Raw genomic sequence first — 25399 nt, 5'->3', positions numbered from 1 at the left:
TTGAATCAACAGTGAGGGTTGGACTGTGTACCGTAGGTCCCAGGCAGGGCCCTCAGCCTCCTGTGAGCTGCTTCCTGTCAGGATGTGGATTGGGTTCCCCAAACACAACCTGATCCCTGGACAGATGTGCTGCTCCAGCGGTGGGGCATGGGAGCTCAGCCAGCCAGGGGCGTCAATTGGGTATGGCAGGGGTATGCAGCTGCCATACCCTGGGTCCAGGGGGGAAAATAAAAGTTACTTTTTATATTTAAAAGTTACAGTAAAGCTATTTTACAGTAAAATAACTATAAATTTAACAAAATGGTCACTTTAACAAGGTATTATAATTGTATTCTCCACACTTTTATTCTCCCCATCTTGACAGAATGGTATATTCCCAGGTTCCACAGGTCAGCTGCACAGGTGCAATGCATTATTGTTAATTGTGGTACGTTTACTAACATGCCAAGTTTAGCTGCACTTGAACAACCGTTCCAGGCTGTATCCAGCCCAAGAAACCGTAGAAATAGAATGTACTTCTTAAAATAAATGTATCATGCCTGTTTCTAAGGTATGGCAACATTACTGGTGTAAGACACCAGTCATGTTGCCATGCCTTAGCTTTTTCTGAACTGACGCCACTGCAGCCAGCGTGCAGCAGCCACTTCGTTTCGTCGCTGTCGGGTGGAAAACCTTGTATGTCCGAAACCTCCCCTTTTTTTGGAGCTGTGTGAAGCACAGGCTCCCTATACGTGGCTGTGTGGGTCTGTGTGTCTGTGTGTCTGTGTGTCTGTGTGTGTGTGTGTATGTAGCCTGAACTTCCTAAACTTCGGCACGCCACTAGTCCCACAGTTTTGCCACCACACACTCGCGCCATATGTCAAATCGACCGGCTTACTCGGGAATCGTGGGCTATTACTTTTCTAAGAGAAAGGTTCTATAGTTTAATTGATATTAATTTATTAGTGAATTAATTTTCCCCATTGACTTATAATGGGAATCGCAAAAACTCACATTCAATTATTTGTCTCTCGCAAACCATAGGGGCTAGAGTTTCAAGACTTGGAGAGGAGGTTCATAATGATTTCAAGGATTAAATGAAAAATAATTGTGTCATTTGGCCGCATGGTGGCGCCATAACACCCCACTTTACGTTTTGGCCTGTAACTCTTGAACCGTAGGTCGGAAAATTAAAAATATTTTTTCCCTGGATTCCTTGGGCCATGACGCATCTCCCCATATAGGCCACGCCCATTTGCGCCATGATAGATTGTCCGCCATCTTGAATTTTCTCCAAAACACACTTTTTGCTCCTTTTCCTACATATTTTCTTCAAATGTCACAAAAATTGGTACACATGATCCACACACACACACACACACACACACACACACACACACACACACACACAGCTCCACTTCACACGGGTGTGATTTTTAGAATGATATTACTTACGTCAGTGTTTCTCAAACTTTCAAATTTCAAGGTCTCCACTTAACTCTTTTGACAGTGGGAACAAATGAACCTGTTAGGGTTCATTTTGATACATTGTCCACATTTTCAATTTGATACAGTCAGAGTTCTATACTTCTATGGGTCAATTTAGACCCCCATAAAGGAACCCACAGAGACCCTGGAATCCACTTTGAGAACCACTGTTTGGTGTGGTGAAGCACGATTTACTTTACGGAAAAAAAGTTCGAAACTTGGAGATACAAGGTTTCTGCGCGACAGTGAAGATTTGTGTGTGTTTGTGTGTGTGTGTGTGTGTGTGTGTCTATATTTGTATTACTATACTTGTGAGGACCTTAATTTCCCAGTATATCGTTCAGTATATCGTTGTTGTTGGATGGAAACCTTGTATGTCCAAAACCGTCCGTTTTGTATTCTATTTTATCATTTTAAAAATGATTTAAAATAGTGAAAATAGTCGATCTACAAGTACACAACGCCTTGTGGTGTGGCTGTGTTTTGTGCTTGTAGATCTGCTATTTTTACTAGTCTGGTATGATGAAGCGGGTCTTTACTTTACGAAAAAACGTACACATTTGAAACTTGGAGATACAAGGTTTCTGCCCGACCAACTCTTTTTTGTTCTTATGATATTTTCAGATATTTGGGGAGTTAAGCTTACGCACAGGGAAAGATTCATTCTGGGGTTAGGGTTAGGATTATTAGGCATTTAGAGGTTAGGTGCATGTGTGACGTGTTGTGACCGTGAGCTTGTTGATCGGCCAAAATGTGGACGTCCTCACAAGTATATACAAAGTCATACAAACATGTGCGTGCGTGCGTGCGTGCGTGCGTGCGTGCGTGTGTGCGTGCGTGCGTGCGTGCGGAGCTAAACAAACAAATCACTGAACCAATCACTGCCAAACCTTAGATGCGTGAGAGGTACTGTAGGTCACAGAAATACTTCCATTTGTTTGGAGGGGCCCAAACAAGCCCAAAACAGCCTCTCCCGCAAACTTGGAAAGCCAATCGTAACCAATCTGAAAAAGCTTACCGATTGATACATTATGATCAGGTGACCTCAGAGATGATGTGTACCACTTTGCGTGCGTTTTGGACTAAATCTGTTGGAGTAGTACGACAAGTGTGCAAAATGGCGGAAGATCTTGTCAGGCGGAAATGGACGTGGCCTATGTGGGAAGTTGTGCCATGATCCAAGGAATCCAGAGTAATTTGTTTTATATGTATGCCTCACGTTTCAAGAATTACAGTATAGGCCAAAATGTGTCTTGGCTTGGTATAGCGCCACCATGAGTCCAATTTGAAAAAATAGGGGGAGAGGTTATTCCTTGGCCTACTATACAAGGAGTGGGCGTGCACAGTTTCACTCCAATCAGTCCAACCGCGCCGCTTGGAGATTAGCTGTTCACAGACGGACAGACAGACAGACTCATGCACTAGGAGTCTGTCTGTCTGTCACACATGAGTGAGTACATGATCCCCTGCCTTTGGCCGTTCCGGCCTCCTTGTGGGGATAATGAGGACAGCAGTTTGATAGTGGTTGACCAGTACATCACACAGGGACATGTATGTATAGGCAGACATTACACACACATTTACCACCGACAGAGCACCCAACCATAGCCTATAGCAGTGATGTTAATAGGTTTTTAATGTAATGAGTCCCGGGACCCAAGGAGGGTCTTTCGGATGAGTCCCAGGGATATTTTATGGGTCCCACAAAAATTCAACGCGTCATGTCATTTTTGACAAAGTGCAGCATTTAACTTGAATTGGTTATTATATGGTTATTTACATTGTTTATCTTACAAAATACATACAAAAACGAATGAAACAATTAAACTATAATAGTACCTTGAGATGAAGAAGCACTAGGGATGGAGCTCGTTAATTTTTATTGATAATGAGCACTTTATCGATGTTGCTTATCGAGCCGGGCTTTTATCGAGCCCACTATTGAGCTTTTTTCTGTTATTTTGTGGAAAGACATGAGACACTAATATATATATATATATATATATATATATATATAATTACAGTACTATTCATGAATTAATAATAATAGCCTACTGTAAAACTATACTATAAACTATAGGCTAACATTTCCATGTCTCTCCTTTTTTTTTTTTTTTTTTTACAGTAAATGCATATCTATTTTTTCCATTAAATACATTTGACCAGGGCCTTCAAATACAGTACTTTAACAGACAGAAGGCAAGTCAACCTTTTTATTTTTGGAAAATATTTGAAGAAACTAAATGTGTACCGTCTCTTTAACAGTGTAATTTATAATGCATAGTAAGACGGTGTCACGCAACAAAAAAAATACCCAATCAACAAGCTCAAACCGTGTCTGCTCGCACCGCGTTGTGATCTTGTACATCTGCTATTTTCGGTAGACTCAGAAGTCGCGCTGGCAACGCTACGGATTCATTCGCACGGAGCGATACATTATAACTCTATGGCAGTGATTTTGAGTGTCCCAAACGGATTATTATCGATGGAATCATTCATATTTTCAAGCACCACATACTGTGGGTAGAGAACGGGTGTCGCGCTGCTTCAACAGCCCGCGTTGGAGTTGTTTCAACTCGTCTCAGACTAGCTCTGGTCCATAGCGTTAGTGGAGGAGAACTCCACTAACGCTATGGACCAGAGCTAGTCGCAGACGTGCAAAGTTATTGATTGCACTTGGGTCTTATGTGATGCACTATGGACAAGTGCCTGGCTCCGTCTGCATTGTCGAAGACAGTGTTCCCTCCCGAGCATGATGTAACAACCGTGCTGCATATAGCCATTGTATTTAGCTCTCCCCTTGTCTTTTCCAAAAGGTAACCAAACTTTTTAGTGTTTCACGCGTTCCACCGTTGTTCCGCGGCACGCATGCACTTCCAAAGCACACAACTATCGATGACACATTGTACCTCCCGGCCCCCGGCCGCTATAGCAGCCCATGACGTGACGCTTACCCGATAACAGGCTCGACAAGCCAAACCCACGTTCGGTGGGGGAACCCTTCTTGGTGTATCACCTAACACGCTGTGCCACTATGGTCAGAGAGCGGCCCGGTGCTACGCTAAAACTAAGGCACCCATTGAATTCTGTGACCATGCAAGGAGCACACAATAGCGTCGGTGGATTCCAAACACACACTGTCGTTAGTTCTATCGTCTGTTTTAAGACTTTCTACGCGGATTTCATTTGTGTTAACGTAGGGTACAGTAGCATGCCTTCACCCATGAACAATGGTGGCGTCTGTGGACTTTTTAAAATATTTTTTTTTTCGCGACGTGGTAAATTATTTTCACGTGGACTCCAATGGAGGCGATGCGTCCGTGGGACCCCAGAACACTGACGTGAATGCGTCTCTAGGCAACGTGAATGCGTCAGAGACGCGGGATGCGCACGTAATGACGTCACTGCTATAGCAGTGGTTCCCAAACTTTTTAGCTCGAGACCCAAAAGAGAAATTAGACCCCAGGGACCCAAACTGAAAATTTATTGATTGATTTACAGGCTCACAACACGCCAGGTTGTGAGCTTGTAGATCGGCTATTTTCACTACTTCTAAGACATTTGTTTTCTAATTTATGGAATTTCGTGGATTTTTCTTTTATTTATTAATGAAATTACTTCGAAAAATCATTGCCATGAAAATCTTTGCTTTTTCGGGAATGTCTTTTGACAAATGGAAACATAAAATGTGTACGCGACCAACAAATTGGTCCCGACTCCCGACCCAGTGCTTGGGAACCAGTGGCCTATAGCATTGTTTACCAAGATATGGGCCTCCCCAGGTTGGCAGAGGGAGCGTAGCACCCAGGATTACATTAGACAATGTAATGAAAAGAATTGTGGGATAAAAAACAATTTCATTGTGATAGCAATACAGTAAATAGGACCTTAAAAGTAAATTGATCCACGCCGAATTAGCGCCTTTGAATTGTGAGGCGTTGTGTGTTTGTGGCAAATGCCCCTCTGCCCCCTCTTGCCACACACACACACACACACACACACGCACACGCACACGCACACACGCACGCACACACACACACAGGCTGACAGACACAACAGGTGTTGTTGATGCTGGCATGAAACAAGGGGGTTTGTACTGTTGAACTGTGTGTGTGTGCATGCGTGCGTGCGTGCGTGCGTGCGTGCGTGCGTGCGTGTGCGCGCGCGTGTGTGTGCTATGCAGCCCTCTAGTTATTTAAATGCACACATATGCACTCACGCGTGCATAAAATCAGGCACACGCACACCCTCATACACACAATTTATTTATTGCTCTTCAATTATATGGCGGTCATCCTGCTGTGGGAGCCTGACAATCACTGATAGAGAATGTGAGAAGACACAATCCTCAGTGTGACGTACTGTAACATCTTATCTTTATCATCATCTCACCACCACGCTGCCTGCAGCGAGCACAGCCTCTGGCTAAAGGTGTTCTGTGTGATAAGTGAACAGGAACATGCAAAGTAGTGTTCTGGTTAAAGCATTTAATGATATGCAGTATATGTTCATAGCGATGCCATAATATTCACTATAACTCATGGAATGACGGTTCTGTAGCCTACAGTCCACACTTTATGGCTGGGCAATGTATTGATATTACAGTGTATTGATATAGTGATATGACACTAGATATCGCCTGGGATTTTGAATATCGTAGTATCAATTCGCGATATGGCAAGTGATGTCTTTTCTGGTTTTAACCACTTAAGCCCTGTAATATTTACCTTTTTTTTATAGCCAAACAATGTAGCCTGCATCCTGCAACTATGGTAGCCAGATGTCCCAGCCCAAATAATTAGAGACATGATGGGCAGTTGTCCAGAATCCCAAATCCTGTCCTGTTTGTAGTAGGGCATTAACGAAAAAGTCGACAAGTCGACTCAGTCGACTTCATTACACAAGTCGACTCCCACCAGAGAAAGTAGAAAGGCGAGGCGTTGTGAGCATGTAGATCGGCTATTTTCAAAATGTCTGCCTCTATATATTTGACAATTTGGCCAATGTTTAATTTGTCATTTTAGAGGTATTAAAAAAGATACCCTCTATACACTTAAACTTTAACTTTATGTTGGTTTGTTTACAGTTGAGTTAGAAAACAATGTTTCACATTAAGTTAATCATCACCCAAAATAACTGGGGGGTCGTGTGTGATGTGATGACATCATCAAATGATAAAGTCGACTTCAACTCAACTGTTTACTGAGTTGAGTCGACTTGCAAAAATCACAAGTCGTTAATGCCCTAGTTTGTATTTTTTTTGCTTCTCGGGCACCGGGCACGTTATGATGAGAGGGCCTATAGGAGGGAAATTGAAGAGCTAACCCTATGGTGCCAGAATAACAATCTCTCTCTAAATGTTAGTAAAACAAAAGAGATCATCGTTGACTTTAGGAAATCTGAAGTCAATCACAGTCCCGTAACCATAAATGGTTCACCTGTAGACATAGTGGACAGTTTCAAATTCCTGGGTGTTCACATAACAAACTCACTCACATGGTCTCAAAACAGCGAAGGTATCCTTAACACTTTGAGTGCCAGCCCCCCCTGCCCCCCGTCCCTTACCAGTGCCACCATTAGGTCCCATTCATTTCTGCCCCAATTCCAGGGAATAAATTGGAAATGATCCGATATTCACATCGGAACAAAAATGGGAGGTTTGGTAAAAGAGGATTTTTTTTTTTACCAAAAAAATTTTGGAGTGATTTCGGTGAGCGGTTTTGGAGATAGGTGCTCGAGAGTGCGCACTGCGCAAACCAGTCAATAACCTCAGAAATCTAGATTCTGAGATATTTGAGTTCAAAGAAAAAAAACTTTAGGAAGCCATAGCAACAAATTGGTAAATGGTAACGGAACACAAGTACCCTTGACAGAAAGAATGACATGCCTACTTTCATTATGTGCAAAAAAAGTTAAAAAAATATTGTACCATCGTCTAGTTTCAAGGGGGCAAAGTGAAAAAGTATGAAATGACTCAGAAGGTAGAAATTGCCTTACATTTTGATAGAACTATGCACTGTGAATTCACTGTGTTTTTACCTGGTCTAGAAGGTCAGGAAGACAAAAAGTCAGAAAAGCGATGTCAACCTTTTATTTTATGGCAACATCGAACCCTAACCCTGGTGAGTACCTCACACATCCAGCATGAACATATTTATGTTCAACAATATTTACAAATATTTCCAAAAAAAAAGAAATCACAAATATGACTTCACAAAAATAAAATATAACTGGATAAAAGTAAAATAAAATAAATGTGCAGCAAGTAAAGAATAAATAAAATAATATAAAAGTCAGTACTGTACTGTACTGTATTCTCAAAAAAAGGCATTCAACAAGCCAACATTCAGGAGTCAAAGGCACCACAAATAAAGGTCAAAGATGGTACTGTTCACCGTGTGTGTGTGTGTGTGTGTGTGTGTGTGTGTGTGTGTGTGTGTGTGTGTGTGTGTGTGTGTGTGTGTGTGTGTGTGTGTGTGTGTGTGTGTGTGTGTGTGTGTGTGTGTGTGTGTGTGTGTGTGTGTGTGTGTGTGTACCTCAGGTGCCTCAAAATGGCCTGGTACCTGTTCCTTGCCATTGTTCTGGGAAAGTACGGCATGGCAATGTTTTTTTGACCACTGCATGGCAATCTCCGGCTTGTGAACGATAGCTGTGAGGAAGAGAAGTCTGACTCCTCCGCTCTCGCTATCTCCGCCATCATACTGTCCTCTGCGTTGTCATTGGTCTGGTTGCAGATCGGGCTCCCATCCTTCCTCCATCCAGTCAGACTCCACGGGCCCTGTATATGATAGAAATAAATACAAAATACTAAATGAACGTGCTTCTGTATAATTTGTATGTTCTTTAGCAAAGGCTGTCGCACAAAAGTAGTGAAAACAGCAGATCTACAAGCGAGGCGTTGTGTGCTTGTAGATCGGCTGTTTTCACTAGTCTAAATAATTTCAAATGTATATATGTATATATACGTGGCCACTGAATTCTATAGGCTCTGCTTTGATACAAATTTGATACAGATTTGAGATCGATTTGATAGATTATTATGTCACACACACACACACACACACACACACACACACACACACACACACACACACACACACACACACACACACACACACACACTGATTGTATTACTAAACTATCTATCTAGGTATACACACACAATAAAAAACTAAACTATAAAGAAATGTATTCTTACTGGAAGAAGTTGGAGGAACTTCATACACCTACTACAAACCATGGATTGACATCTAGACCTACTGCACATACAGTATGAAACAGAGCTGATACCTTTATGTACTATGAGGAAAATAATGCTGCTATTTGTACCCTGTATATATATAAAACTAGACCAGGTCAACCTGGTTGTGCCAGACCCCGGTTCTGCCAACCCTCTGGGCCTATAAATTTAATGGTACATTTATAGGCTGTCTGTCCCTTTATAGGCTGTCTGTCCCTCCCTCATGTCATCATCATTTGTGACATTGTGATGACATGAAGGCTTTGTCTGTCGGTCTATCCCTCCCTCATGTCATCATCATGTCATCATCATGACCATCTATGGAGAAAAACCGGACAGACCGACATTTGCTTATGTAGGCCTACCCATTTCATGGGTCTGGCAATGACAATGCGACATAGCATTTTCAACTGTTTTTTGCCAGACCCATGAAATGGGTAGGCCTACATAAGCAAATGTCGGTCTGTCTGTCCTGGTTTTCTATATAAAGGGTATATATGATGATGACATGATGATGACATGCCTACAAAAGGCATGATGTCATAAATGATGATGACAGACAGGGGGTCTGGCACAACCAGGTTGACCTGGTCTAGTTTTATTGTATGTGTGATACTTGCTTTGGCAATGTAAACGTATGTTTTCTCATGCCAATAACGCTCCTTTGAATTGAATTGTATATTACCAAATGCACCCTACGTGGAAAAAAAACAATAGCAGGTCAGGCTTATTGACATCGGTTATTGATTGATTGAAGAATGTATTACAAGCTTGCATTAGAGTAGACCTACAGATTCATGGCTCATTTCCACAGGAACACACTTTATGATATGCATACAGTGGTGTGTTCTAGACTTTTTTTGAGGGCATACGATCAGCTACTATTCGTTTGGCCAGGGCAGACGCTATAGTACATAATCCCTATCAAATACGCTACTTTGAAAGGTTCACGAGGGCAGACGCCGTTCATATTTTATTGTTCCTCCATCACGGAGGTATAGAGGCCGGCGCCTGGCGGCGCCGTGCCTGCGAGGGTGTGCCAAGTCGGGCGAGGTGTGGAGGGTAGTCCCCGGTGAGTCCCCAGAACACAGCACTGATCTCATATAACATTGAAAGACAGACAGACGTATAGAACATATTGAAACGTAAAAAGCATAGCTTTATAATGCTTACCCGGTTCGCTGATCGCAGCACACCGAGCGACCGGGTCGTCCTCCTTGGCTAAGTCCACGCACGGCCTCATTTGGGTGTATTAGCGCCCGCTGCAACTCCGCTCTCCGGGGCCATACCTATCGGTGCAGCCGGTGGGCGCCGTAAGATGATACACTGCTCCAAACAGCCTGCCTCCGGTCCGGATCACCGCCGTAGCTCCTCCGTCCACTGTGGATGGCTGGCGACGTTCCTTGGCTCCCCCGACACAGCAGCAAAAACACAGAATTCTCTTCAAATCGCCGGCATCAGCGTTCAACGGCATCACCGTTCATCCTCACGCGTCGCCTCAGTCAAGTCCCAAACGCAGCCGCGCAGCAACAAACGAAAGTCCAACTGGTGCTTCGGGTTTTGATTATGGTCGGTGGCGGCGCTGGGCAGCTGCGGGCTTGGTGTCCACGGCCACGGGGCATGGTTCGGCTGCCTGCTTGGTCTCCATGTGCGGCCATGACTTGCTCTCTGATCAGCGGAGCAACGGTCCGGTAACTGGGACGGCGTTTTCTTTTTCTACAAAATGGACCCCAACCTACAAAGAAACTAGCCCTTCCCTTCCCCCACTCCTCCTAGGTAAAACCTTCCGATCTCTCTCTCTATCTCTATCTCTCTAAATAATACTACATCTAATGATTTTATAACTAATTCTAGCTCATTCTCTCAATATATCTCTCTCTCCCTCTGATTGCTGTGTGTCCGCTTACGGTAAAAGTCACTGAATTCTTTGAGACCCTTGTTTCTGGGGGGAACCGGCCAATCAGCATGCTTGAATTTGGTCACATAAGCGTGTGATGTCATGCAGGGGCGTCAATTGGGTATGGCAGGGGTATGCAGCTGCCATACCTTGACAGGGGGAAATAATAAAAATGTACTTTTCATCGTGCCTGTTGCTAAGGTATGGCAACATGACTGGTGTCTTCACCAGACACCAGTCATGTTGCCATACCTTAGCTTGTTCTGAACTGACGCCACTGAATTGTCATGCATGACGACCGTCCCATCGTCCAAAAGGGCTGTATCTTGGTTACCGCATAGATCCAACACTGTACTACTGTAATATGAAAAAAAAGCATCTGGCGTCATATGACGCCAATATTATTTTCTGGCATCATTGCCAAGGTCGTGTCGGACGTCATATGACGCCCTGGCACTGAAAGTGTTAAGAAAGCGCAGCAGCGATTGTACTTTCTGCGGCGCCTCAGGAGATTTGGCCTAAGCACCAAGGCTCTTGTTAATTTCTATCGCTGTACCATAGAAAGTGTATTGACAGGATGCATAACAGTGTGGTTTGGTAACGTGACTGCTCAAGACAGTAAACAGTTACAGAGAATTGTGAAGAGAGCTGCCAAAATCATTGGCACAGAATTACCACAGCTACACACAATCTATAACACACGCTGTAAGAAAAAGACAGAGAACATCTTAAAGGACAGCTGTCATCCCGCCCATTCCCTGTTCTATCTCCTCCCTTCAAAAAAACGTTACCAGAGCATCAAATCTCACACCACCCGTTTCAGTAATAGTTTTTATGCTCAAGCAATCAGGTTGCTTAACGAAGAGATGGAAGCGAGACGTAGGTAGTCATGTGCAATATACGCAGTTTTTAAACTGTACACTGTCACACTGTATGGTTGTTTTGTTGTTTTTTGGGTTGTCCTGGGTGACCTGTTGTTGTCGTATTGTTTTGTGTGCAATAAGGCTGAGAGTGCTCTTGGCACAAGCATTTCATTGTTTGTCTGTACTTGTATAGATACGCATTTGACTAATAAACCGAACCTGAACCTGAACCTGAATGGGATCCACTGCTCCTAATAGTTAGGATGGCTAAATACTGGAGAAGACTAATGTGTGTACAGTGTGTGACAAATACCCACCTAGTAATCTGTGGTTACACACTTGTTTAACTAACTGAGCAACAGTGCTAATCTGATTAGCAGCCATTTGTCCGAGGCTGGGGCGGGCTTCTCTTCCACGCATTCCATGCTTTCCGTACATGTGCAGAGGAATTAATTCCACAGGTGTTTGAACCTTGGGCTTGTCCCTCTTGCTCCTCCGTAAAAGTACTCTGGTCACGGCCAGAAAACCCAGAACAGGTTGATGGTGGCTTCAGCGTGGAAACAGATGACCTGCTGGATGGGAAGCATGTTGAGAGGGATCAGACAGATGAATGGAGGGCTGTATGTGTGAGACATGCATGTAAGACCAGTGTGCACTCAGTGTTGGAAAGAGTGTGGGGCATGTCACTGTGATATTTAATCTATTCAAAACGCGAAAGCATCTGTGTCAATTTAGATTTTTTGCGTTGGCTAAAAATAGCAGCTATACAAGCTCGCTAAAAATAGCAGCTATACAAGCTCACTATATATGATCTAACACTCCTTTTGGCAGAGAAAGTGTCTTGTGCTTAGTTACTGTACACTACAGTATACTGTATGTCAGATGATGATGATAAAATGAGATATACTTTATTAATCCCCGAGGGGATTGATGACCAGTGTCCATGTGACTTTAATGTAACTGGGCCCTTGGCTCCCATCTAAATAAATGAATGTTAATCTAATTGATTGATGATGTATATTACAGCCATACTGTTTAATTGTCCAGCTCACAGTGAGCTCACAATGCGTTGTGATGCAATGCATTGTGAGCTTGTAGATCTGCTATTTTCAAAAGATTGTTATACATTTGAAATCTGAAATGGAACATTCTGCATAAATACTTTAATTTTTTGCATCTTAAGTACATTTTGTGCCAGTACTTTTAGTCGAGTACATTTTTAATTCCAGACTTTTACTTGTAAGGGTGCCCACACACCAAAATACCTAGAGTGGAATCCGCCAATGCATTTCAATGAGAATGGAGCGTTTTTTTGCCAGTAGAGGATTCCTGCAAAAAACGCTCCATTCTCAATGAAATGCATTGGCAGATTCCACTCTAGGTATTTTGGTGTGAGGGCACCCTAACAGAGTGTTTCTGCATTGCGGTATTGATACTTGTACTCAAGTAAAACAAATATTTAGTACTTTTCCCACCACTAGTCCAGGCGTTTTGGGCAGTATTTTGATGTAATCGTGCACTTTATGAAAAAAGCATGAAATTTGGCACACAGTTAGAACATGCCATATGGAACATTTTTGGCTATAGGGGCATCGCAGATTTGTCTTGGGAAACTTGTGGGAGCCAATTAAAATTGGGCTCTCATAGACTTTACTATAGAGTAAAATAATACAAAAAATACCTATGCTTTAAGTAGCATGTAAGGGGTCAAACTAGGTGTTTTGGGGGATTCTGAATCCAATGCAAACATTTGTTTTGCAGGAAAAACATTCCTTGGGCTAAAAACGGACCCCATAAAGCTATGGTTTAGTGATGAGTCATCACTTTTCAAAGTTTAGTGGCGGCCGTTTCTCGGAAAGGAATGTTTTTCGTGCAAAACAAATGCTTGCATTGGATTCAGAATCCCGAATAACACCTACCGGTAGTTTGACCTCTCACATGCTACTTAAAGCATATTTATTTTTTATATTTATTTGACTCTATAGCAAAGTCTATGAGAGCAACTTTGATTGGCTCCCACAAGTTTCCCAAGACAAATCTGCGATGCCCCTATAGCCAAAAATGTTCCATATGGCATGTTCTAACTGTGTGCCAAATTTCATGCTTCTTTCATAAAGTGCACGATGTCTGCCTGAAACGCTCGGACTACACTGGTAGAAAGGCAGTTTGGGGATTGGAAGGTCACTAATTGAACCCTTGGCATGCCCAGTCTATGTGGCCCTGAGCGAAACACTTAACCCTTAACTGCTCCCAGGGCAGTTAACAAAGACTCCCGCTGCTCCTAATAGTTAGGATGGTTAAATGCAGAGAATGAATTTCAAGTATGTTCGAGTGTGCTTGACAAATATACCGCAACATGCAAGTAATGGCAAGTGGACCGCATTTATATATTGCCTTTTCCAGTCTTTCGGACCACTCATTATCAATAGTGCTTTACAGTGTACTTCACTTTCAGCCATTCACACACACTGCAATGGTGGAAAACCATTACACACGGTACACATCGCATACACGCACCGACGATGGAGGCAGCTATCCAAGACACCCATCAGGAGCAGCTAGGCGTTCAGAGTCACTTTGACTCAAGGACACTTTGACACAGTGGTGGAAAAAGTACCCAGATTGTTTACTTAAGTAAAGTTATCAATAATGCAATGTAGAAATCATATGTTACAAGTACAGTAGAAGTCTGGAATTAAAAATTCACTTGAGTAAAAGTACAAAAGTGTCAAAATTGTACTAGAGAACAAAAATAGAAAGTACTCATTATGCAGAATGTCCCATTTCAAGTTTTCAAATGTATAAAAAACTTTTGAAAATATCAGATCTACAAGCTCACAATGTGTTGCATTGTGACCATGATGTGACACTGTGTGAAATGTCAAGGTCATGGATGATTGATATTAGGACAGGATTCAATCTAGCTTGTGTTCAATCTAGCGTGTGTGTGTGTGTGTGTGTGTGTGTGTGTGTGTGTGTGTGTGTGTGTGTGTGTGTGTGTGTGTGTGTGTGTGTGTGTGTGTGTGTGTGTGTGTGTGTGTGTGTGTGTGTGTGTGTGTGTGTGTGTGTGTGTGTGTGTGTGTGTTGTGTGCGTGTGTGCGCGCGAGCGATTGGCTTTTTTGGGTGAGCGACACCGGCGTCCTGCACTTGATGTCCTCGCAAGTATAGTAATGTGTGTGCGTGCGCGTCTACACGCGTGCACGTATCTAGTGTGACAGAGGCCTTTGAAGCCTATAGAGGTTAAGAGGGGTTGGGGCGGGGTGGTGGGATGGGGGTTGATGTATGGCTCCTGCGCAGCTCGCTGGTGACCCCCGCAGGGTCAGAGTGCACTCTGGATCCACTGGGGAAGAGGAGGTGATTTACCATGACCACCTGGAGTAACTTATCCCTGTGTTTTCTTCCTTCCTCCTCAAACTCCTCTTCGGGCTGCTTTGTGATGAAGATTCTACGTGAAGGCCTCAGCCCACAGATGTAATAACATCTCAGTGCCGCGAAGTTAAGCCTGATTTGCACTTTGTTGCTCATAATCCGTTGCGGTGTGAGCTTGTAGTAGGGCATTCACGAATAGTGATTTTTAGTATTAGAATTATTCAACCTCAAAGTATACGAATAGTCGAATATTCGACAGGACTGGCCAAACTGTCAAATATTAAGTAAGCAAGAGGCGAACATTGTGAAAATAGCCGATCTACATGCTCACAACGCGCGTTGTGAGCATGTAGATCTGCTATTTTCACAATATTTATCTGTGGAACCGAGTCACATTAAATGTAATAGCTACAATTTCAAGTGCTTGTCAGGGTGGGGGTCCCCAGTTCAAATATGGTTATTTTGGGGGTCACGGCCTAAAAAGTTTAGAGAACCATTGACAACTCATTCTTATGACTTCCTATCTAGCCAAGCTTTATAAACTATATATTTTTTAAAGAGAGAGAAAAAAAAAGCGAAATTCGACTTGGGTGAACGTCGAATAGTGAGTTTGATATTCGTATATTCTAATATTCGAATATTTGGTGAATGCCCTAGCTTGTAGATGTTTTTGGTGCCCAAACACAGTTTTCTGTTGTGGGTACCAACCTTGGTAACAACATTGCTAGTTGAAATGGGGAACTTTTAACTATGCTGTATTTGTTAAAAACTATCTTTTTTTAATGGAATGGTTCCCCCACCAATCTGATTTCAATATAGTGGCTAAAACTGTGTGAAAACAATTGAGAGATTATTGAACATATAACGACATTGCAAAACCAATGCAAAGTCTCTAGCGTGATTCATTTTCTCTGCTGTTCCTGGTTCTCAAACATGTTCATGTCAAGGAGCCCCAAATGTATATTTATTTGCCTGTGGACCCCCATGTGAAACAATGTTGTGCCACAGACCCCCAGAAGGGATTTTTCAAATATCTTTCAAATATTTTCCTCATTTTGCTGAGATCCCTGGAACCCTTTCAAGGACCCCACTGGTTTAGGCTACTGTTTATTTATCATAATTGACCTGCTACATCATGCTTCACATAAAAGTCACTGCAAGAGATCACTGCATTCTTCTTGCTTCTACGAAGAAGATATTGTTGAGCTGACTCTTAACACATATGGTGCCAACCCCGAGTTTCCCGAGTTTGTATTGGTACCACCGCTGTGCCAACCCCGAGTTTCCCGAGTTTGGGCCGTTTTTGAAGATTTCCTTTTTTTTTTTTTTTTTTTCAAAAATGTTTTTTGGACCTCCAGAAATGTGTTAGGCATGATCGCGATCGCGAAATTGCATGTTTAACCCCCATATTCTTTCAAACATGGCAGCCATGTTTGTTTACATCTGAAGAAAACATAATGGCTGATAAATCATGAATTCCTGAACGGATTTCCAAGCAGATTTTTTTGTTTGAAAGCTGTGAACAGTGGGCACACACGTGGTGCATCATCTAGGCATGGGCGTGCACGATCCGTGCACTATAAATTACATGGAAGTCTATGGAGACCATGGCATCGCGGGACATTGAAGAGAAAAAATCATAGCAACATAAGTGTTAATAATGTCCCTGGCATCTTATCAAGGTTCACCTATGTTTTGCTGAAGAGACTACTATTTCTACTGCTAATAATAACATGTTCTCCTTTTTTGCAGGGTTAGGCAGTTGAAATCCCAAATTAAGGATAGCTTTTTAACCACTTAAACACTATTTACTTAGTAAAACGGATCTGAGTTGCCACTGTAATTGGTGCGCTCTTTTCCTCCCCTCTACAACAAATGTCTATGTTGATCTACAAGCTCACAATGAGTCACGTTGTGAGCGTGAAGTTCTGCTATTTTCGGCGAATGTTTCCCCCAGAATATAGAACGAGCGACCACCCCGCCCCCGTCCATTGAGTTCAGAGGACAGGTCATTTTTCAGGCCACGGACCCCCTAGCTGAGACATGAAGCAGGGACCCCCACTACATATTGTATAAAACTATGTTGCAGATTATACTTTTTCATTGATATCATAGACTGTATCATCAGTGTATGTTGTATTCATGTTAATGTGTACATTTCACACATTTAACCACTTAAATTGTCAACACATAGTAAACCTGATCTTTCACTCTGTACTTGGTCTGCTCTTTTGTCCTTCTACACCAAACCTGCTTTGCCGAAAGATCTGCTAGTTTTGGCTGAAGTTCTCTTCAGAATATAGGGATGCTGGGATTCAAGTGGTTAATGTGAAAAATCCACAAAGATTTGGCGGTCCCTGCCCTTTAGGAACTCTAAGGACCCCCTAGGGGTCCCGGATCCCCTGTTGAGGACTCCATTATAGGGATGTTGGGTCTCAAGCTACTGTTAAGCTCTATCCTCACATCTGTCCGTGCGTACACGGACAAATGTGTCCGTGGCAAGACTTGTCCTTGTCCGTGGACATTGAAATGTTCTTCTTATTGGTCATAATACTCAATTACTGAATATCAGGTCTCCAGGTTTTCTTCTGAATGTGTCTGACGCTGTACTAGTGTAGTGGTTCTCAAATGTTTTATTTGCAAGCACTCCCATAACTCTTACGGGTCCATTTGGTTCCATTTGTACACTCTCAGAGTTACAGACCTGTTATGGTCATTCAGGGCTAGCTCTTTTTGTATCTGATAATATTATTGTCCACTCAGTTTGGTATGTCCATGGCAAAAAAAAAATCATTTTGACAAAAATGTCCACCACACCACAAGCCAACATGGCGATGACCCCTGCCTGCAGTTTTTGTGCATTTGGTGCATTTTTTTTGGTGTGTGTGTCTGTCTGTGTGTGTGCATGTAATATAGTGTTATAGTGCATGTGTTGGCCTACCTAGTTAGTGGAACAGCCTCTGGAATGTGCGGGGGATGTGGATCAGGTTTCGGGGTGACCTTGGGAGAGCCCTGTAGCTGACACAACACCAGGTCTGTATGGGTGTGTGTGTTGTGTGGGTGTGTGGGTGGGCGGGTGACTGAGTGTTGGATGTGTGTGTGCCGTGCATGTACTGTACTGTGCGTCAGTGTGTGTGCGAGTAGGTGGTGTGTGTGTGTGTAGTGCATGTACGTCGATGCTAGGGATGGGACGATAAGCGATATTATCGTTTATTGTGATAAACACTCGCGATAATCATCGCAGAGTCGCCTCTGTTAAAACGTAGGGTTAGCCTCTCAGCCACGAAACTTTGAACATTTTTCTAGATACGATTTTTTCCCCACGATTTCATGCTTTACTGATGTGGTGCTATAGGAGAGATGACAGGCAAACGTGGATCAAAAATAACAATTCTTCACTAATCGTGTAAACTTCTCATAAATTAAGTAATGCAGATGTAAGATTTAAGAACATCTCTTGAGAGGGTCTATTTGGTTTAATTTTACACTCAAGAGTTAAATATCTATAAGAGTCCATTTAGTTACCAACTCTCGATCATTTAGCTGGGGACCACCTGGGAGCCCCTCAAGGACCACTGGTTGAGAACCACTGTTCTAGTGTATGCTATAATACAGGTTGTTAACACTTACTGTAAACCCTCGTCTAGACTTAATAAAGTCTACACCAAAATCTCTTTGCCAAAAAAATCGAGCAGCTATTTCTGGAGCATGTTCCCCCCACAATACGGATGCTGGGGTTCAAGTGGTTCATATGATGTACAAAAAAACAGGCATCGAGATTTTTATCTTTTTCTGGGCGTCCCTTGTTTTTCTTAGAAATGAGGGCCGCCCGGCCGGGGTGTTCCTTATTTGAATTTCAGGTTGTTGGCAACGCCGTACGAGGGTAAACACACAGTAATGGAGAAATAAAACCCTCAGTAAACGAACACTGAGTATTCTTTACTGTGTCGTATGCTCTGCATCCAGTGATTTACTCGCAGGTAACTGTATGCACTCCAGAGGAGCCCCACGCCATTTTGTCAGTGTTAGAACCTAATAAAACGGTATGACTTTAAACTTGGATGATTTTTGTTGCCGTTGAGAGAGAGAGAGTGGTGTTTAGGTCCAGAAAGAAAAGCTCTTTGTTAAAGAAGGCTTGATGTAACTGAGATGAAGTCGCCCTGGGTTTCCCGCTGGCTTAACATCCCATAGACTCTTTAATAGTCTGTCGAACACACAGCAACTCTGTAGTAAACCTGCCCTTACACACCATGCATGAAGAACCTCGTCAGCATCACACGCGCACGGCCGCACGCACGCACCCACACAAGCACACACACAGAGACACACAAATACACATACAGGTGTAGATATACACACATGCACAGATACGTTGACACTGTAAGGGTAAGGGTAACTTCAAGCCTGGTTCCAGCCCATAGACCCCGCCCACTCTCAGAGTGGACTGTTTCTCTGGTCTGGAGTTGAGTAAATGAATCAGAAGTTTCCCGATTCCAAAATTGCGTGCACGCTCGCACAAAATTCCCTCCCCCAGAAATCGTTCAGACGGGGCACAATGTCAGACTCAAGCGTCAGCTGAGTCTGAAATCAGGCAAGGTAACTTCAAATAGCAATAGCTTGCTTCTTGCCATGGAGAAAAACACCAAGTCCCTGAATCCCAGATCTCACCTGGTCCTATTTCCTATCACTTAAACCCTCTACTTAGTTTCCCGAACACTATCATCCTCAAAACAGTCAACGCATTACGACCTTGTAGATTGGATGTTTTCACAGAATGTTAGCCCCAGAATAGGGACACTAGGGTTCAAGAAGTGTTTAATTGGTACTCGGTTAAGAAAGCGATGTGAGCGTGAGCTGCCTTATAGATTGAAATCATGGCACACTGGCCTTGTGCCGCGTGCTGGGATTTTCCCTCTTTCTCCTTCGCTTACAAGACAAATGACAACACTGATCTGGAATGGATGGAGCTTTCCTGTTGACTCCCTCTGTGGAAAAAAAGGAGCCGCTCTCCGTCATGTTCTCTCGCTGGCTGCCTTTATGTGAGTTTCAATAAAACAAAAACTGAATCACAACAGGAATCGTTGCCCTGAAATATCCATGAAGGGATCCCTTCTTTGTTTTTCCACATTTGTACCGAGCAGATAGACAGATGAAATGGAAAGTGTGATAGAGCAGTGGTTCTCCACATGGTTATAGACTGCATCTGGACCTGTACATGTACATGTACAGTAAGTGTCCAGAATTCAATGAACACTGAGGATTTTAGTAGTGTACTGTAGACAGGGGACTGGTGTCAGAGATAAAAATCGTATTAAATGGGGGCCCGTGGCCTCGGTCATATCAAGCCGGGGGTCTTTGAAATGAAGGAAAAGTTAAGAATCTGTAAGATCCAATACCCATGGCCAGAGCTAGGGAGTGTCGGCACCTTCTGCAAACTTGCTTTCAATGTTTCAAATAACACAGATTAGGGTGCACAGACAGACACAGTGTGCTGCTTAAAGAACTCTCTGTCTCCCATGCCAGGCTCTGCCTTGGCATTATTATCAAACACACCCACGTACTGCACGCACACATGCACGCACACAAACTACTATACTGTACACTTGCTCCTTGGCTGGAATAGAATAGATGTTTAGTGTGGGTTGAAACAAAGCACACACGCACACAAACATACAAGATTCAGATCTTGTTCTGAATAACTAGGCCTGTAGGCCATGGGTTGGTTTTCTTTCTGCTACCCAGTTGTAGAAGATTTCATCATGATTCAAAAGAATAACCATGTTTAAAAGGGTCTTGGTTTTGTTTTGTTACTTATTTTTTTTGCATATGATGGAATGAAGAAAGCATTTCAATACTATTGTGTGCAGTAACTGTCTCATGTGGAACTTGTCTTTCCTGCTGTGACAAGCAGCATAGTTGTGCACAGAGCACATGGTGGTTTACTCTAAGTGTCTTGGACTGTACAATGCTGAGAGATCAGAGAGAGATGGACAGACAAAGGCAGATAAGGGGTGTGTTTGTCCTCATGAAGTTCTGCTGACTGAAAGCATGTGCAGAGCCTTGTGAAGATTAAAGAATCCTTTTTGTCTTTAGTATTATTTTCCATCCAAGAGGTTTGGACACTATTCACTGTGACTTGAACTCGAGTCATTCATTTGCTGACTTTAGACTTGCCAATACACTAAAGTTCAAAAATGTTCATTACAGTAAAGTTTTTAACTCAGTCAGGGACTTGGTCTTTGACTTGATCGTTATAACTTTTGACTTTAGACACTTATGTTTTCATCTTGGGAATTGTCTTGGAACTAGAGACGTACTTGCTAATTGTAAAACTAAGACTTACGCCTACCTCTGACCAGTCTTCTGGCAGCTTAACGTATCAGCAGTCATAAGCGTTTTGATCTTCTCATATATAGAAATAAAGAGACAATGGGACAGCAGAACAACTGGTCTGACTCTCTAACCAGAGCGACCTTTAGGGACTTGTAAAGGTATGTGTATTTATTACCATTACCATACCTGCAAGGTATCCTCTGCATTAACCCATTGGAGCATTTGCAGCAGGAAAAGAAAAGTTACTTTTCATATCTTCTGTTTCGTTGACAGGATAGTTTGTCAGGATAGTACCAATAATAAGCTACTATAGTGCAATGAAATGAAAACCCCTGAAAGCTGTCCATGCATTCAACACATTTTGCAAGAATTATTAATTTTGACTATGAGTGAGATTATGATAAATAAACCTTGAAACACCTTGGATCATTACCTCACACAAAAACAGTCCTGGATTGACTAGATATTTTCTCTGAGGTGGCTTGTGTAGAACAACTCCACAAGTTGTTCTGTTAACACTTTCAGGCTTGAGCAAGTCCAGGGCACAATATTTATCCTGTTCCTATGTCCTAAGTGGATGCACATGTATCTTGTGACTATATGACTGAAGTGTGTATGTTGCTCCAGGAATATGAGGGAATGTTATGGTACAGTAGTTCACTCATAGGTATGACACGGTTGGAGTTGTATTTCTCCTTGGAGCATAAGGAATACATTCACCCATTGACTTATCATTTTACCTTCCTTCCAGCCATAAGAACACCCACAGTGATGAAGCCCAGTGCTGTTACTTTAGTTTTCTCATGGAAATACGTCTTTTTTATGTGCCTTATACACTATAGTGTGTGACTGAGTGGATAAATTGTACAGCCTGGAAAAGGCGAGGTTTGCGGCTAACTGGAGCGCTCTAGTTTTTCTAGTAAACGATATGAGGAGGCCCTTGTTCTGCTGTGTGTTTCGGTTGACTCTTGAGGTGCTAGTATTATTATTTGTATTATTATAGTTTATTTGATGAGGGAGGTATACGTTACACATTGACAATTGGAATATGCAACCATCAGACATGTTATTATACCATGGTAGCTTAAGCAAATGTTAAGCATGTCCCAGGGACGACTTTTACTACGCTAGAAAAGAAATGTAAAAAGGAAAGCCGGTTACATAGTACAAATATATACAAAGAGTTGACACGTTGAAATATATACAGTACAATAAAATAAGCTAATAGAAATGTATAAGGAGAAAAAACAGAAATCAGTAGATAAAACTTTCACACATGTACAGCATTACAATCAAGTATAATCACAAGATTATGCACAAAACAACTGACCTAATATCTAATTTATGCTTCGTCAGATGCCGGAAATAGCTAGCCTACGAGCTCACAATACATTGCACGCGTTGTGAGCTTGTAGTTTGGCTATTTTCAGTGTGCGGCGCAGATGTGCGACAAAGTACGACTCAGCCTTAAGCAGATCCATTTCCACTCTCATAGCCAAACTAATACAAGTTTGCAACGGCAAATGTGTGTTTTTGTCAAAATGGAGGAAATAGGTGTGAGGGTGGAGAATTCTGTCTCAGACTAACAGCCCAGAGTTACATTAAAATGTCTCCTTTTTCTCACAGCGTGTCATGGGCGGGGGAAAATTAAACTATATGGCCGTAATATACAACACCAATTAAGGAGATTAACGTTGACGTACTCTGTGTACTCTTGCAGGGCCGTCGTTATTGACAGTAATGTTTGTAGTTGGATGGGAGGGCTCAGTTACATTAAAGTCACATAGTGATAAACACTGACACACAGTACAGTATACTGTAGTGTACAGTAAGCACAAGACACACTGACTGTTCACTTTCTCTGCCAAATAGAGTGTTAGATATATAGTCTTAAATATTGCGGTGACATGCCACAAACTATTTTCCAACAACTTCTCTTAAGAGACCAGTGTGTACATGCATGCACACACACATGCACGCACACTTAGGCCTACGCATGCACACACACAAACACACTTGTTTGTATTACTAAACTTGTGAGGACACGAATTTTAAGATGACGATTTTTATGAATTACTTTTTTTGACATCGTTTACCAAACCCTGAAGCAAAATATTGCTGCTGTGAGTAGTGATGGAAAAAAGTACTCAAATGTTTTACTTAAGTAAAAGTATCAATACGGCAATGTAGAAATAATACGTAAAAGTAAAGTAAAAGTCTGGAATTCATGTACATTGGCTAGTTCGGTGCATAACTCAGACCCCAACCTCTAAACCTACTGTAAGCTCTAAATGGCTAATCATAACCCTAACCCAGGGGTCTTCAAAGTGGGTGACGGGGCACCCTGGGGTGCTGTGATGCCAGTCCAGGGGTGCCGCGAGATAATTTGATAATATTTGGAATTCATCAATATCAGTACATCAATATCACTTCACTATGTTAGTAAAACAGACCTGATTTGCACTGTACTTGATGAATTCTTTTTCTATCTACGACAACTCTCTTCACCAAAAATAGCCGATCTACAAGCTCACAACGCGAGCTTGTATTTTTGGTTAATCTCCCCCAGAAAGCCCTGGCCCAGAAGAGAGTGAGATGGAGAGCTCTGGTGGACGCCCTATGCCCCTCAACGGGGTGAAGAGGATTAAGTCAAGTCCCCCCAGAATAGGCATGCTGGGGTTTAAGTTGTTAAACGTCAAGTATAACGATATTTCTCCAATATGATGTAAGATTCTAAAAATGAACAGTGTAATTCAGGGGTGCCGTGGATGAAAAAGTTATTTACAGGGGTGCCCTGAGTCAAAAAAAGTTTGGAAACCCCTGCCCTAACCCCATAAAACAACCACTCCTCCTGTGAGAACCAGGAAAAAGTGTCCTCACATTGTGAGTTTCCCAAATTCTGCTATACTCGTGGGTACATTTGGCATTCACACACACACACACACACACACACACACACACACACACACACACACACACACACACACACACACACACACACACACACACACACACACACACACACACGGTACTTACATTGCCCACACATACATGCATGCATGCACGTACTGCACGCACACGCAGCACAAAGAGCTCTTTCTGGTGTACAGTACAGTGTGGCTGTGCCTCCAGACTGGGGGCAGCTTACAGGTACATGGAGTCGTCTGGCCCAGAACAGCGGGGTTGCTTTCAACAACACACTCGGTCACACTTTCTGTGGCTAGCGGTTGCCATGGCGACGGACGGTGTACAGCTAGGGCAGAACTAACTCTTCATGCTCATGGGTTTTTTCAAAAGGCCCCCGTTCGAAAAATAACACAAATTTGTCATTTTGATCACCTGATTTATTCCGCCTCTAATTTACCTCAGCCACGTGTACTTAAGTTTTACTGGTGCTGGGGAAATCTCGCTTTTGGTGCTCTGGCACAGCCAGCAGAATCCAGCGGTTCTCCCAACTGTTTAAGTCCGAGGACCTCCATGGCAAACGGACAGACCCGTAAGGGTCCATTTGGTTCTATTTGTGCATTCTTAGAGTTACAGACCTGCCAGGAGCCCATTTGACCCTAGTTTGAGAACCACTGTAACACGTGGTCGTGCCTCCAACTATCCGATCCTCAACTCACAACATGTCGCATTACATCATGGCACATTGTGAGCTTGTAGATCAGCTATTTTTGATATAGTTTGAACAACAGCCCAAACAGACATACATTATAACCCAAAAAATTGCCTAAAAAATTACCACCAATTTTTCTATTTACCTTTTGATAATTCTTTTCCTTTTTCTGTCTTTTAATTTATGTCTTCCTGAAAACAACAAAACAAAACCTGTAAACCTGAGATGTGACATTAAACCCCAGCGTCCACTGTTTGGGGAAACGGTGCTCGTAAGACGACAGGTGGTTTAACAGTGTGTTTTCTCTGTGGGTCCTACAGGCAACGAGTTGGACATGCTGGTGAGGAGCGGCTGGAAGGGGCAGTCGGAGCGACGGCAGGAGGACAGTGGCGGAGGCGGCGCGGCCACAGTGGTCCCACAGCACATGATCTGGTGCCACTGCTACCACCACTGTCCTGAGAACACCATCAACGACACATGCATGTACGTACTGTATCCACAACTTTCCCACGTCCCGTCGTGCATTGCGCAGAAGGTGTGCGGCAGTTTATTCCGGCGTTGCAGCCGAGAATGATCTACAAGCTCACAACTGTTGCATCTGCGACGCGACGTGA

General features: G+C 42.8%; 1 protein-coding gene across 1 annotated transcript in view; it reads left to right on the top strand.

Moving 5' to 3' along the window:
• Window positions 1-25399, top strand: part of LOC308300051 (bone morphogenetic protein receptor type-1B-like) — a 42577-nt gene that overhangs the window by 5948 nt on the left and 11230 nt on the right. The window contains exon 2 of the mRNA XM_080743816.1: window positions 25106-25268. Within this exon, the coding sequence (XP_080599942.1) occupies window positions 25106-25268 (163 nt within the window). The remainder of the gene's footprint in view (window positions 1-25105; window positions 25269-25399) is intronic.

Source organism: Nannobrachium achirus, assembly GCF_963921795.1.
Source record: "Nannobrachium achirus genome assembly, chromosome: 15".
NCBI classification, from domain to species: Eukaryota; Metazoa; Chordata; class Actinopteri; order Myctophiformes; family Myctophidae; genus Nannobrachium; species Nannobrachium achirus.
This window is presented reverse-complemented; position numbering and strand designations above follow the sequence as displayed.